This window comes from Oncorhynchus masou, chromosome 16 (genome assembly GCF_036934945.1).
Source record: "Oncorhynchus masou masou isolate Uvic2021 chromosome 16, UVic_Omas_1.1, whole genome shotgun sequence".
Classification (NCBI taxonomy): domain Eukaryota; kingdom Metazoa; phylum Chordata; class Actinopteri; order Salmoniformes; family Salmonidae; genus Oncorhynchus; species Oncorhynchus masou.
The window spans coordinates 120,285-132,814 of NC_088227.1; the positions used below are offsets into that span (position 1 = coordinate 120,285).

Genomic DNA, 12,530 nt, shown 5'->3' on the forward strand with positions numbered 1-12,530 from the left:
TTTGATAAAACAATCGTCATCACATTAATGATAAATGTCCAAAGACACTATGTTTACATGGGTATTGGGATCTGACCTCATTGATCTGTCAGTAAGCTTTGTTTACATGGGATCTAACCTCATTGATCTGTCAATAAGCTATGTTTACATGGGTATTGGGATCTACCCTCATTGATCTGTCAGGAAGCTATGTTTACATGGGTATTGGAATCTGACCTCATTGATCTGTCAGTAAGCTATGTTTACATGGGTATTGGGAACTTACCTCATTGATCTGTCAGTAAGCTATAGTTACATTGGTATTGGGATCTGACCTCATTGATCTGTCAGTAAGCTATGTCTACAAGCCAAATGTGCTGAGATGAAGCAGCTGAACTCAGCCAACTGTGCTGAGATGGAGCAGCTGAACTCAGCCAATTGTGCTGAGATGGAGCAGCTGTGACTCAGCCAACTGTGCTGAGACGGGGCAGCTGTGACTCAGCAAACTGTGCTGAGATGGAGCAGCTGAACTCAGCCAAATGTGCTGAGATGGAGCAGCTGTGACTCAGCCAACTGTGCTGAGATGGAGCAGCTGAACTCAGCCAAATGTGCTGAGATGGAGCAGCTGAACTCAGCCAAATGTGCTGAGATGGAGCAGCTGTGACTCAGCCGTTTAAGTTAAATTGTGTTGTGAGGGAATAATTTCCTTCTTTGATCACTTTGTGGATGTGAGCTAGCCTAGCTTCTTCCTGAGATGTCATGTTGCCATCTTACGTTTCCAAGGAGGCCATGGTCAGAGGTTCTTTCTTCGTCGTTTCTTGACCTGCTTCTTGGCCTCCCTTGCCTTGTTTTTGTCTCGTAGGCATATCACACTTGGCTACAGTGTAGTAATCAGTATGTTGTTGTTGTCTCGTAGACATATCCCCACACTTGGCAGTGTACTACAGTGTAGTAATCAGTATGGGTGAAGTTAAAGTTTTAGGATAAGTTTGTTAAAGATTTATCGGGAGCTCTCGGTCACACTTCTTCCTTCGCTGCATGACAGCCAGAGAGGTGAGAGGTCACATGGTTTAGATGGTAAATATGTGTTCCCTTAGCGGTTCATCACGTAAGCAAAAGGAAATATGTTTGATCATCTATGTTTATTTATATTAGTGCAAGTTGTCCACTGATATTGGTGTAATTTCTCACCCCTTTTGACTAAATGAGTTATTTTAACCGCAGACACACACATTTGATATTATGGTCATTTGTGTCAAATGTACTTTTCCCCACTCATTCACCCGCTCTTTATATTGCTTATGCATATTCGGAGGCCTGACTGCATCCAGACTGTCAAAGGCCCATCCTGGTAGATCTGAACCTAATACAGCCTGGAATGATCGGATGACAGAAGTCACATTTAGGTGCCAGGTGTAACTGAGGCCATAGACGCTCCATATCCATTTCTTTGAGTGTTTTATATAATATAACTAAATGTGTTTCTGGGTTGCAGGGGCAGTCAAAAAAATGGAACAGCATGGCCACAAAACATGACATCATGGAGATGTCTGTGGGAGACCACCGCAAGCCCCTGGTAGAGCCAGGGGTGTTTACCACTCCTTCAGCAGGCTTGAAAAGTGGGATTGATACTGTTTTTCATACTAAGAGGGACCAAGAGTCTGTTGATTGGTCAGTCATTGGGTTAATTTGTTTTACAATATGATCAAATCAAGCTTTATTTATACAGCACATTTTAGACATGGATGAAACAAAACAGCTTGTTTTAATCCATTGTTTGTTGTTTTGTTGTTACGTTCCCCATCAAGAAATCCAGAAATGTCACTTAAATAGAAGAGGGAATTAACAAAGAGTCACTGACAACAGCCACAACTAAACAGGTGGGGTTTTAGGAGGGGTTCTGAAAGACACTATGGGGGTATCCACTGAAAGTTGACTAGTAACAACAACTGGGATATAAACTGGGACATAAAAGACACCCACCATGATCGACACTATATCTGCCCAAGAAGAGGCAAACAAAAGAAACACCCACACCAAACTTAAAGACAGGAGGGAAACCAAAAAGGTGGAGCAACTAAAGGTGTTGACTCTCAACATCCATCAAGACAACTGGAGCACTGGGCCAGACACTCTTAAATAGAACCTGGACCAGCACAGGTGTAACACATACCTACTAATGAGGTGACACCAATCAGTGTACCGAAGACACATTTCAGTTGAATGCATTCAGTTGTACAACTGACTAGGTATCCCCCAAACAAAAAAGAATCAGAACTCTAGAACCTAAACAAAACTCATCTCCAATACGGAAAAATGTGCAGTCAAAATAAATTGTTATCCATGGTAACGCACTGGCAAACACAAAACACAAATATTTTTGACTGCCCACCCTTGAGACAATCAGCAACCAAGTTGTCCTTACCACGGACATGTCTGATTTCAAGAGGGAAATCCTGCAATATCCTTAGTAACTTTACACCTCACAGAGGAGTTTCTCTTTTCAGGGTTCACTTGATAGGCATGTTGTTGGATCGGGGCCCAGTCCATAATGTCATTCTCTAGTACATTTGGGTTGGCACATCTGAGAATGAACCCTGATATTCTAAAAGCAGGGCAACAATGTCAATATAATTGCAAACAAAAATTGTCAGTTGGTTGCATAAATAATCACAATGACTAAATATTACATGAATTGTAAATATAAAATATCAACACCAAATGTACATCCCTTTTTCATATGTATTGGCAATAATTCACTTACACGTCCTGTTAAAACTAACAGCTCAAAAAACACACGGAATCTGGGAAATGTGTACATCACTGGTTAGAAGACAATTTGTAGAAAACAGCTAGCTACATTTTGATTCAAGTGGGTCACCAACACTAAGTGCAACACAACTATTTTTTTGTTAGTCACTATTTGTTAGACCACATAAATAGTACTCTTCAATTCAGAGCCTGGATTTCCCCCTGAGGCCAATATCCTTATGCTGAAATCAATAGAACAGGGGACAAATATTTAGGGTTCTACATTATGACAATATTAAAATACTCCTACTATAACCTTAAAACATTCTAAATAGTGAGATTCTATTTCATTGATATCGTGAAACAACTCCTTCCTGTATGTATTTTCTGATGTTTGATCAGAGATCTTTTACTAGAGTATCTCTTGTCACATTGATCACAGCTATAAGGTTTCTCTCCTGTGTGTGTTCTCTGGTGTATAGTCAGACTGCTAGACGTAACAAAACTCTTCCCACATTGATCACAGCTATAAGGTTTCTCTCCTGTGTGTGTTCTCTGGTGTGATATCAGGCTGAATGACTGACTAAAAGTCTTCCCACATTGTTTACAGTTATATGGTTTCTCTCCTGTGTGTGTTCTCTGATGTTTAGTCAGACTGCTAGATGTAACATATCTATTCCCACATTGATCACATCTATAAGGTTTCTCTCCTGTGTGTGTTCTCAGGTGTGATTCTAAACATCCTGAAGAAACAAAACTCTTTCCACAGTCAGAGCAGTTAAAAAGTTTCTCTCCTGTGTGTGTTCTCTGGTGTTTAGTCAGACTGCTACATGTAAGATATCTCTTCCCACATTGATCACAGCAATAAGGTTTCTCTCCTGTATGGATTCTCTGATGAATTGTAATGCCTGCTGAGGAGGTAAATCTCTTCCCACAGTCAGAGCAGCAATGAGATTTTTTCCCTGTGGGTCTCTGGTGTTTCTTGAGGAATTCTGATGTGGAAAGACTCTTCTCTGCCTCGTCAGCATCATGATGTTGTTGTTGAGGCTCCCCAGAGGATCCATGATAGCCAAGTCTCTCTCCTGTGTGAACAACAAAGTCAGACAGATGGTTAAAGGCCCACAACAGCAGAAATCCACTGCAAAAAGGTGATGCCAACAGCGTAGCCATGATGTTGTAGAACAATTGACTGTAATTGTCTGTAATGAATGTCAAAATTATTTGACAATGGTCTTAAGACAGTCAAGTGAGAAAGTCCTATTTAGTCTTGTTTTCACATCAGTAGAAACATCGATGATTTTAGGCTAGAAGAAAGTTAAAGTTGTTGAAATCCTAAGTACTGTGCCAGACGACTTTTGGTCTCCAATATAGGCCTCTGACCGTGTTTGCTAAAACTGCAGCACAAGGGCGATGCGCACACAATTTGATTGCATTAACTCCTCCCTGCTAATGAGGAAACCAATAGTTATGGATGTAATATATCTACCTGGAGCAAAAATGGTGAGCACAGATTTTAGTTTTTCACAAAGTATTCTGAATATTACAGTGCAAGATCAGGAGTGCTACTCGACTCACGGCTCACATTAAGTTCTGTGTCTATTCACTAATTCACCACCGTGGGGGAAAATTCAGGGGAGTTCTCATAGGCTGACAGCAAAAATAGCCTCCATTTACAGGTTGCTTATGAGTGCATTTCACATTACTTTTGGATTATAATTGTACGACCTGTTTGAATGTCCTGTGTGTTACTGTTGCAAATCAACTGCTTTATACTTAAACACTTCAACCAGTACAGAGGGTTTGTACACTAATTGGTCCATAACTTCACCTAATATAAACCTACTGTAGGATCTATAACTTCACCTAACAACAACAACACAGACCTACTGTAACAATACATCATGTAGATGCATATAAATGAACAGACTGGGTCTATACTGCTCCTACATGGTTAACAATACAGTGCATTTGGAAAGTATTCAGACCCCTTCACTTTTTCCAAATTTTTGTACATTACCGCCTTATTCTAAAATGGATTTTCAAAAACTATCTACAATACCCCATAATGACAAACCAAAAACAGGTTCTTAGATTTTTTTGCTAATTTATTAAAATAAACAGAAAAATCATATTTACGTAAGTATTCAGACTCTTTACTACGTACTTTGTTGAAACACCTTTGGCAGCGATTACAGCCTCCAGCCTTCTTGGGTATGACACTACAAGCTTGGCACACCTGTATTTGGAGAGTTTCTCCAATTATTCTCTGCAGATCCTCTCAAGCCCTGTTAGGCTGGATGGGGAGCTTTGCTCCACAGCCATTTTCAGGTCTCTCCAGAGACGTTTGATCGAGTTCAAGTCCGGGCTCTGGCTGGGCCACTCAAGGATATTCAGAGACTTGTCCCGAAGTCACTCCTGAGCTGTCTTGGCTGTGGGCTTTGGGTCATTGTCCTTTTGGTAGGTGAACCTTCGCCCCAGTCTGAGGTCCTGAGCTCTCTGTAGCAGGTTTTCATCAAGTATCTCTCTGCACTCTGTTCACCTTTCCCTCGATCCTGACTAGTCTCCCAGTCCCTGCAGCTGAAAAACATCTCCACAGCATGATGCTTCCGCCACCACCACGCTTTACGCCAGGCTAGCCGCTTGGCAGTCAGGGCAGCCGCTTGGCAGTCAGGGCAGCCGCTTGGCAGTCAGGCCAAAGAGTTCAATCTTGGTTTAATCAGACCACTGAATCTTGTTTCTCATGGTCTGAGAGTCCTTTAGGTGCCCTTTGTCAAACTCCAAGCAGGCTGTCATGTGCCTTTTACTGAGGAGTGGCCTCCATCTGGCCACTCAACCATAAAGGCCTGATTGGTAGAGTGCTGCATGAGATGATTGTCCTTCTGGAAGGTTCTCCCATCTCCACAGAGGAACTCTGTCAGAGTGAACATCGGGTCCTTCTCCCCTTACTGCTCAGTTTGGCCGGGCGGCCAGCTCTAGGAAGAGTCTTGGTGGTTCCAAACTTCTTCCATTTAAGAATGGGCTCGTGGGGACCTTCAATGCTGCAGATATTTTTTGGTACCCTTCCCCTATCTGTGCCTCAACACAATCCTGTCTCGGAGCTCTATGGACAATTTCTTCGACCTCATGGCTTGGAATTTTCTCTGACATGCATTGTCAACTGTGGCACCATATATGGACAGGTATAATCATAAACAATATGTTTTCATGTGGCATAAACAAAAACACAAATTCTCAGTCAAAAATATTAGTCAGAATACAGCCATTCTATTTTCTCATGTAATTTCAGGTTCTCTGACTGGGAAAATGTCCTTCCACACAGAGAGAGAGCAGTGGTTGGACTTTTATCGTGTGTTTCCTCTTATGCTCCTTCCGGCTCCCTAACTGAATAGAACTCATTCCACAGTGGGAACAGTGAGAAGTCTGGTCCCTCTCCTACCAAAGACAGAGTATTTAGTTAAATACTAAAAAGAGAATGGAATTAAACCTCCATAAAATAAAACTGTCTTCCTGCGAGGCTAGATTCCTCAAAAACCTGAAGTCAGTTTTCAGAACATACCATAATTTTCATAACTTGGTGGCCGCCCCTAATAATAATGTAGAACATTAAATCTAACCTTACTTTCATGTTTATAGGCTGAGCAGAGCTCTATAAAAGGGAACGGGAAAGGGGGATACCTAGTCAGTTGTACAACTGAATGCATTCAATTGTAATGTGTCTTCTGCATTTAACCCAACCACTCTGAATCAGACGGGTGCGGGGGGCTGCCTTAAATCGACATCCACATCTTCAGTGCCCGGCTTTTCTTCTGTGTGTATTCTCTCATGCCTTTTCAGGGTAGCTAACACGGTAAAACTCTTTCTACACTGGAAGCAGTGGTAAGGCTCTTCTCCTGTGTGTATTCTCTCATGCCTTTTCAGGTTAGCTAACAGGGTAAAACTCTTTCCACACTGGGAACATTGTAAAGGCTTTTCTCCTGTGTGTCCTCTCATGCAGTTTTAGGTTCCCTAAACAGCGAAAACTCTTTTCACAGTGGAAGCAGTGGTGTTATCTCGCTGGTTTGGGCGTCTCTGGGTCTGGTTCCCCTGAAGGACTCTTCCTGCTGTCATAGTGAGAGTCTGGTCTCTCTCCTGCCAAAGACAAACAGTATCTAGTTATACAGAGACCTGAATGAAACCTCCACATGATAAAGCTGTCTTCCTATGAGGTTTAACCTAGAATAGATACCTCAATAAAAGAGCAGAACTAGTCATCACAGAGTGGCTGTTGTGCTTTGTAGGCTGGGTAAATCAATTTGACTTCAAAACATTTTGACAGCGTCCCTTTTGATTAAAAAAAAGCTTTCCTTACATTGTTTGACTATGGAAGAAGTGGTAAGAAAGTGGTTTTTGTAACTGAATGTATAAACATTCATGAGATATACAGTACCAGACAAAAGTTTGGACACACCTACTCATTCAAGGGTTATTCTTGTTTTTTATTTATACATTGTAGAATAATAGTGAAAACTATGAAAACACATATGGAATCATGTAGTAACCAAAAACGTGGTAAACTACTCAAAATATATGGAATGCTTTCCCAACAGTCTTGAAGAAGTTCCCACATATGCTGAGCACTCGTTGGCTGCTTTTCCTTCACGCTGCTGTCCAATTCATCCCAAACCATCTTAATTGGGTTGAGGTCGAGTGATTGTGGCGGCCAGGTCATCTGACGCAGCACTCCATCACTCTCCTTTTTGGTCAAATAGCCCTTAACCCAGCCTGGAGGAGTGCTGGGTCATTGTCCTGTTGAAAAACAAATGATAGTCCCACTAAGCGCAAACCAGATGGGATGGCATACCGTTTCAGAATGCGGTGGTAGCCAGACAGGTGTGTGCCTTTCCAAATAATGTCCAATCAATTGAATTTACAACAGGTGGACTCCAATCAAGTTGAAGAAACATCTCAAGGATGATTAATGGAAACAAGATGCACCTGAGCTCAATTTAGTGTCTCATAGCAAAGGTCTGAATACTTAGGTAAATAAGGCATTTGTTTCTGTTTTTTAAATAAATGTGATTTTTTTTCTAAAAACCCATTTTCGCTTTTTCATTATGGGGTATTATGTGTAGAATGAGTCGGATTTTTATTTATTGTAGAATAAGGCTGTAACATAACAAAATGTGGAAAGACTTTAGTGACATAAATAAGGGGTTAAAGACATTTTGTTTTATATATCTCATAAAGGACAGACACTTCCGAACAAACTTCCTTTAGATTTTTGGGGGAAACAATGTTACTATGGTTACTGTTGTTCCATTTTGTGAATGTTATCCAATGTCTTACTATGGGTTACAGCAGTACGGCCAAATCATGTTTTGACATTAATTAACTTTTTAATATTTTTTGTTGATACTTCAAGGGGTCTTACAATTCAAAATCAGAACGCAAAATCATCCTTGGTATAACCTTCTTAAAAACAGTACTATACTGGGGAAGCCCTTCATGTCGGAGGGTGTTTCTACAGTACTATACTGGGAAGCCCTTCATGTTGGAGGGTGTTTCTACAGTACTATACTGGGAAGCCCTTCATGTTGGAGGGTGTTTCTACAGTACTATACTGGGAAGCCCTTCATGTTGGAGGGTGTTTCTACAGTACTATACTGGGGAAGCCCTTCATGTTGGAGGGTGTTTTATCTTTTGACACTTCAGCAACTGGTTACAGTGTGTTAGTACAAGGCGTGGAGATGGGTTGCATGGAAGTTCCTTTATATAATGTGGAACTGGAATCTGATCTTATATCTCATTCCGTTGTCGTTGGAGTGAGTCCTAGCCTACCGGTGAAGGGGGTCTCATTCATATTGGGAAATTATTTGGCTGGAGGGAAGGTTGTGCCAAATCCTGTTGTTTGTAAGGAACCCAGAATTAAGGAACCTGATGGGTTATCAGAAAAGTACCCCACAGTGTTCTTAGCATGTGCCATGACACGTGCTCGGTCTAGGAAATTCACCGGGGGCAAGTCTAGTGTTGAGGATGTTAACGATCCCACCATGGTCGATCTGTCAAACATTTATGGGTGATCCTGATTTCGGTAAACCTCCAGAGTTGACCTCTCCTTTGAAAACCCCAAAGGTGAGAGTTTGTAGAACCTCTGAATGAAGAGAGGATCCCTATAGTTGACACTTGGATGTCTAGGAAGCAGCTGATCGCTGAACAGAGAAGAGATGTTTCTCGGAAGCAGCTGATTGATGAACAATCTTTTTGCTGAGATACATCCAGAAGAGGAGTTTAATGAAGTTTCCATTGGTAATTTTGACAGAAATGGTGTTCTAACGAGGAAACGGCGTTCTAACGAGGAAACGGCGTTCTAACGAGGAAACGGCGTTCTAACGAGGAAACGGCGTTCTAACGAGGAAACAGCGTTCTAACGAGGAAACAGCGTTCTAACGAGGAAACAGCGTTCTAACGAGGAAACAGCGTTCTAACGAGGAAACAGCGTTCTAACGAGTAAATGGTGTTCTCGCTCCACTTCTGGACAAGACGATTGGCCCAATTTATCTAAAATTGTTGTTCCAGTTGCACTTCAACAAGAGATACTGAGGTTGGTTCACGATGGTAGTATGGCAGGCCATCTTGGGGTCAACAAGAAGGCTGAAACAGGATGTTGTGGCTCACTGTAAATCCTGTGGCGTTTGCCAGCGGGCAGGTAAACCGAACCAAGCCGAACCAGTTGCACCTTTGCAGCCTATTCCTGCTTTTGACAAACCTTCCAGCAGGTTTCTGGTGGACTGTGTTGGTCCTTTGCTTAAAGCCAAGATTGGTAAGTATTTCAGTTAACTAGTGATAGACTATTTATATTTATTTGTAATGGGGAATTGATATAATAAACTCAATCTAAGGGAAATCAATACACACAATGAAACAATGAAGGAGCAAGAATTGGTGGAAGCCAGCGGAGGAAATTCTGAAGAGAGACTCACCAATATCTTCACCACACAAACCTCCCCTTCTTCTTGACTCAACAGTTTAAATTACTCAAGAGACATTATCTTCACACATATTTGAGCTGCTTTTCACTGACAGCCACAACTCAATAATCAGCAAGGCATATTGCCACACGCATTGCCCAAATAGGCATAAGCTTACAAGCTTGTGATTTAAAACCAAACACAGGCATTTTTTTAAAGAAGCTAATGATCCCTGATTCCTCTGTGGCAACGTCATGCTTTCTGGTCAAGAATTTTATTGATTTCTGTGTAGACAGGAGTAATTTGTCATTTGGGACAATTTATTTACCTGTTGGACCCACCGCTATGACAATTCTCTCCTGTTCTATTAGACACACCACTATGCCATTTATCTCCTATTCTATTGGACCCACCACTGTGTCATTTCTCTCCTGTTCTATTGGACCCACCACTGTGTCATTTCTCTCCTGTTCTATTGGACCCACCACTGTGCCATTTCTCTCCTGTTCTATTGGACCCACCACTGTGCCATCTCTCTCCTGTTCTATTGGACCCACCACTGTGACATTTCTCTCCTGTTCTATTGGACCCACCACTATGTCATTTTCTCTCCTGTTCTATTGGACACACCACTATGTCATTTTCTCTCCTGTTTTATTGGTTTTCATATAAAACTTTATTTCATTGTCCAGAAGCCAAAAGGCACAATTCTAGTTGTTGCAGTTTTAGACTCCCCATCTTTCTAAGTTCCTAAAAGAGATTTTCATCTGTCAGATATGAACCTCTATCAGGTAGACTGTATAGAACGGTGTGTTCTAATAAAACACTGTAGGAGTGGTCTCCAGATGGTTATGCATATTCATGAAATGAGGCTAGTAGCTTAGCATCTCTCTCCATTGAATACAGGCGGTTGATTTCAACAACTCATAGAATATATTTTTAATGATTACAATAATTATTAGTATCCACCAATCCAAAGAAAGGTGTGAGCTAGAGAACCAGCAGTGCCGCTTTGTGGACAACGACTCCCCTTGTTAGGGCGAAGAGACATCTTGTCAGTATATCCATAATCTTTGGTGTAGCCAACAACTCTCGCATGGCACTATTGGGCAGCAACGTGTGTAGTAAAAAAATCACTACATGAAAACCACTACAAGCCATGCCCCCCAGTCTGCGGTCAGCAGATAACATATATATTTGAGAATAGTCTAAGTCAAACAAGGGGTAGCTTGCTCTCTACATAGTCTGATTCTAGACATAACAGTCATAATTCTAGGGCCCTCCACTGAAGAGATATTGACGAGCCAACTCCGAATATCCAAAGTTAAAAACTAATTTAAGGCGATACTTACTGGTGTTACTCAGATCTCTGATTTCCACCTTTTCATCTTTCAATGTGACAGTAATCTCTCCTTCCTTCTTCAATCCAAAATCTGCATCCTCCTCTTCTTTTACTGTAACATCCTCCTCTTTCACTCTGAACGAGTCTTCCTCTTCTTCTTTCACGGTAACAGCCTCACCCTCTACTTCTTGTTTTACTGTGACATCCTCCTCTTCCTTCTCCTCTTTCACGACAATCTTCAGCCGCAGAGCATCTTTCTCCGTCCAGCAGACCTCCTCTTCTTTAACAGGAGGGGAGTAGTTTAGGGAGCTCATGTTCCGGGATGTTAGCTAGCTAGCTATCATTAGTGACCATGCTAGTGCTAACTTAACCAGCCAGCTACTATAGCTGACTAATAAAAACGTAATATTAAATAGGTTAACAAGTAAATAAGACAGAAGCGTGTCTAAAACACAGAAGCTAATATACACCGAAAGCGTCTAAATAGCTTGAATCTTCCTGCTATGTTGGCTTGCAAGCTACCGAGGTGGTTGAAGAGCTGTTTATGAAGAACCGTCCACTAGATTTTACGTCACCCTAGCAGCATCGCCTGAAAGACGCACATCGCCGTCTGCTGACTGGAGTGGGAAACGCAGTCAACTGGATCATATTTTATTTTCGGACAAAGATTATTTTAAATTGATTTAATTAAATAATACTATTATAGTTAGACATACAAAATGTGTTGATTGATTAGTGCGAAGAAAAAATGTTTACTACAGCACATTTAAGACAGTTTCATTAAGTCATACTAAATCTAAATAAGTAGCTAGCTATTGGTGTAACAATACATCATGTAGATGTATACTACCGTACAAATGTTTGGGGTCACATAGAAAATCTAATAGTTTTTGAAAGAAAATCACTTTTATTTGTCCATTAAAATAACATCATATTGATCGGAAATACAGTGTTGGCATTGTTATTGTTGTAAATGACTATTGTAGCTGGAAACGGCAGATTTTTTCATGGAATATCTACATAGGTGTACAGGGGCCCATTATCAGCAACCATCACTGCTGTGTTCCAATGGCACGTTGTGTTAACTAATCCAAGTGTATAATTTAAAAGGCTAATTGATCATTAGAAAACTCTTTTGCAATTATGTTAGCACAGCTGAAAACTGTTATGCTGATTTAACAAAGCTTTTGTTAACAGTGTTTTTGCATAACAATCAGGCAGTAGAACAACAATAATCATCACCCTCTTAACCAATCTTCCCTCCCCTTAACATTGGGTTTGATTCAGACCCTGAGTGTGCCTAGTGGTCATTGGTTTTGATTCAGACCCTGCCAGTGTGCCAAGTGGACATTGGGTTTGATTCAGACCCTGCCAGCATGGCCAGAAATGGTCAGTAACTTATAACCACAGAACCACCCCAGACCTTTCATGCATGACTAAAAACACCTAGGTATTAGATTTACTGCCATGGTCTAGTTTGTCATTGCATCAGACACCATTCACAATGCTGG

At 41.2% G+C, this 12,530-nt stretch overlaps 1 protein-coding gene across 3 annotated transcripts; it reads right to left on the reverse strand.

Moving 5' to 3' along the window:
- Window positions 1-1,102: 1,102 nt before the first annotated feature.
- LOC135557342 (gastrula zinc finger protein XlCGF17.1-like) lies at window positions 1,103-11,563 on the reverse strand. Of its 3 annotated transcripts, XM_064990527.1 has the most exons (3): window positions 11,030-11,563; window positions 4,895-6,858; window positions 1,103-3,812 (listed from the first exon to the last, which is right to left on the reverse strand). In XM_064990527.1, exons 1-2 carry the CDS (start codon window positions 11,331-11,333, stop codon window positions 6,776-6,778), a joined length of 387 nt encoding a protein of 128 aa, XP_064846599.1. In that variant the 5' UTR covers window positions 11,334-11,563; the 3' UTR covers window positions 1,103-3,812; window positions 4,895-6,775. The 3 variants fall into 3 exon arrangements, with proteins under 3 accessions (XP_064846599.1, XP_064846598.1, XP_064846601.1); XM_064990526.1 differs by lacking the exon at window positions 4,895-6,858; XM_064990529.1 differs by lacking the exons at window positions 1,103-3,812; window positions 4,895-6,858 and adding an exon at window positions 7,284-7,515.
- Window positions 11,564-12,530: the final 967 nt, after the last annotated feature.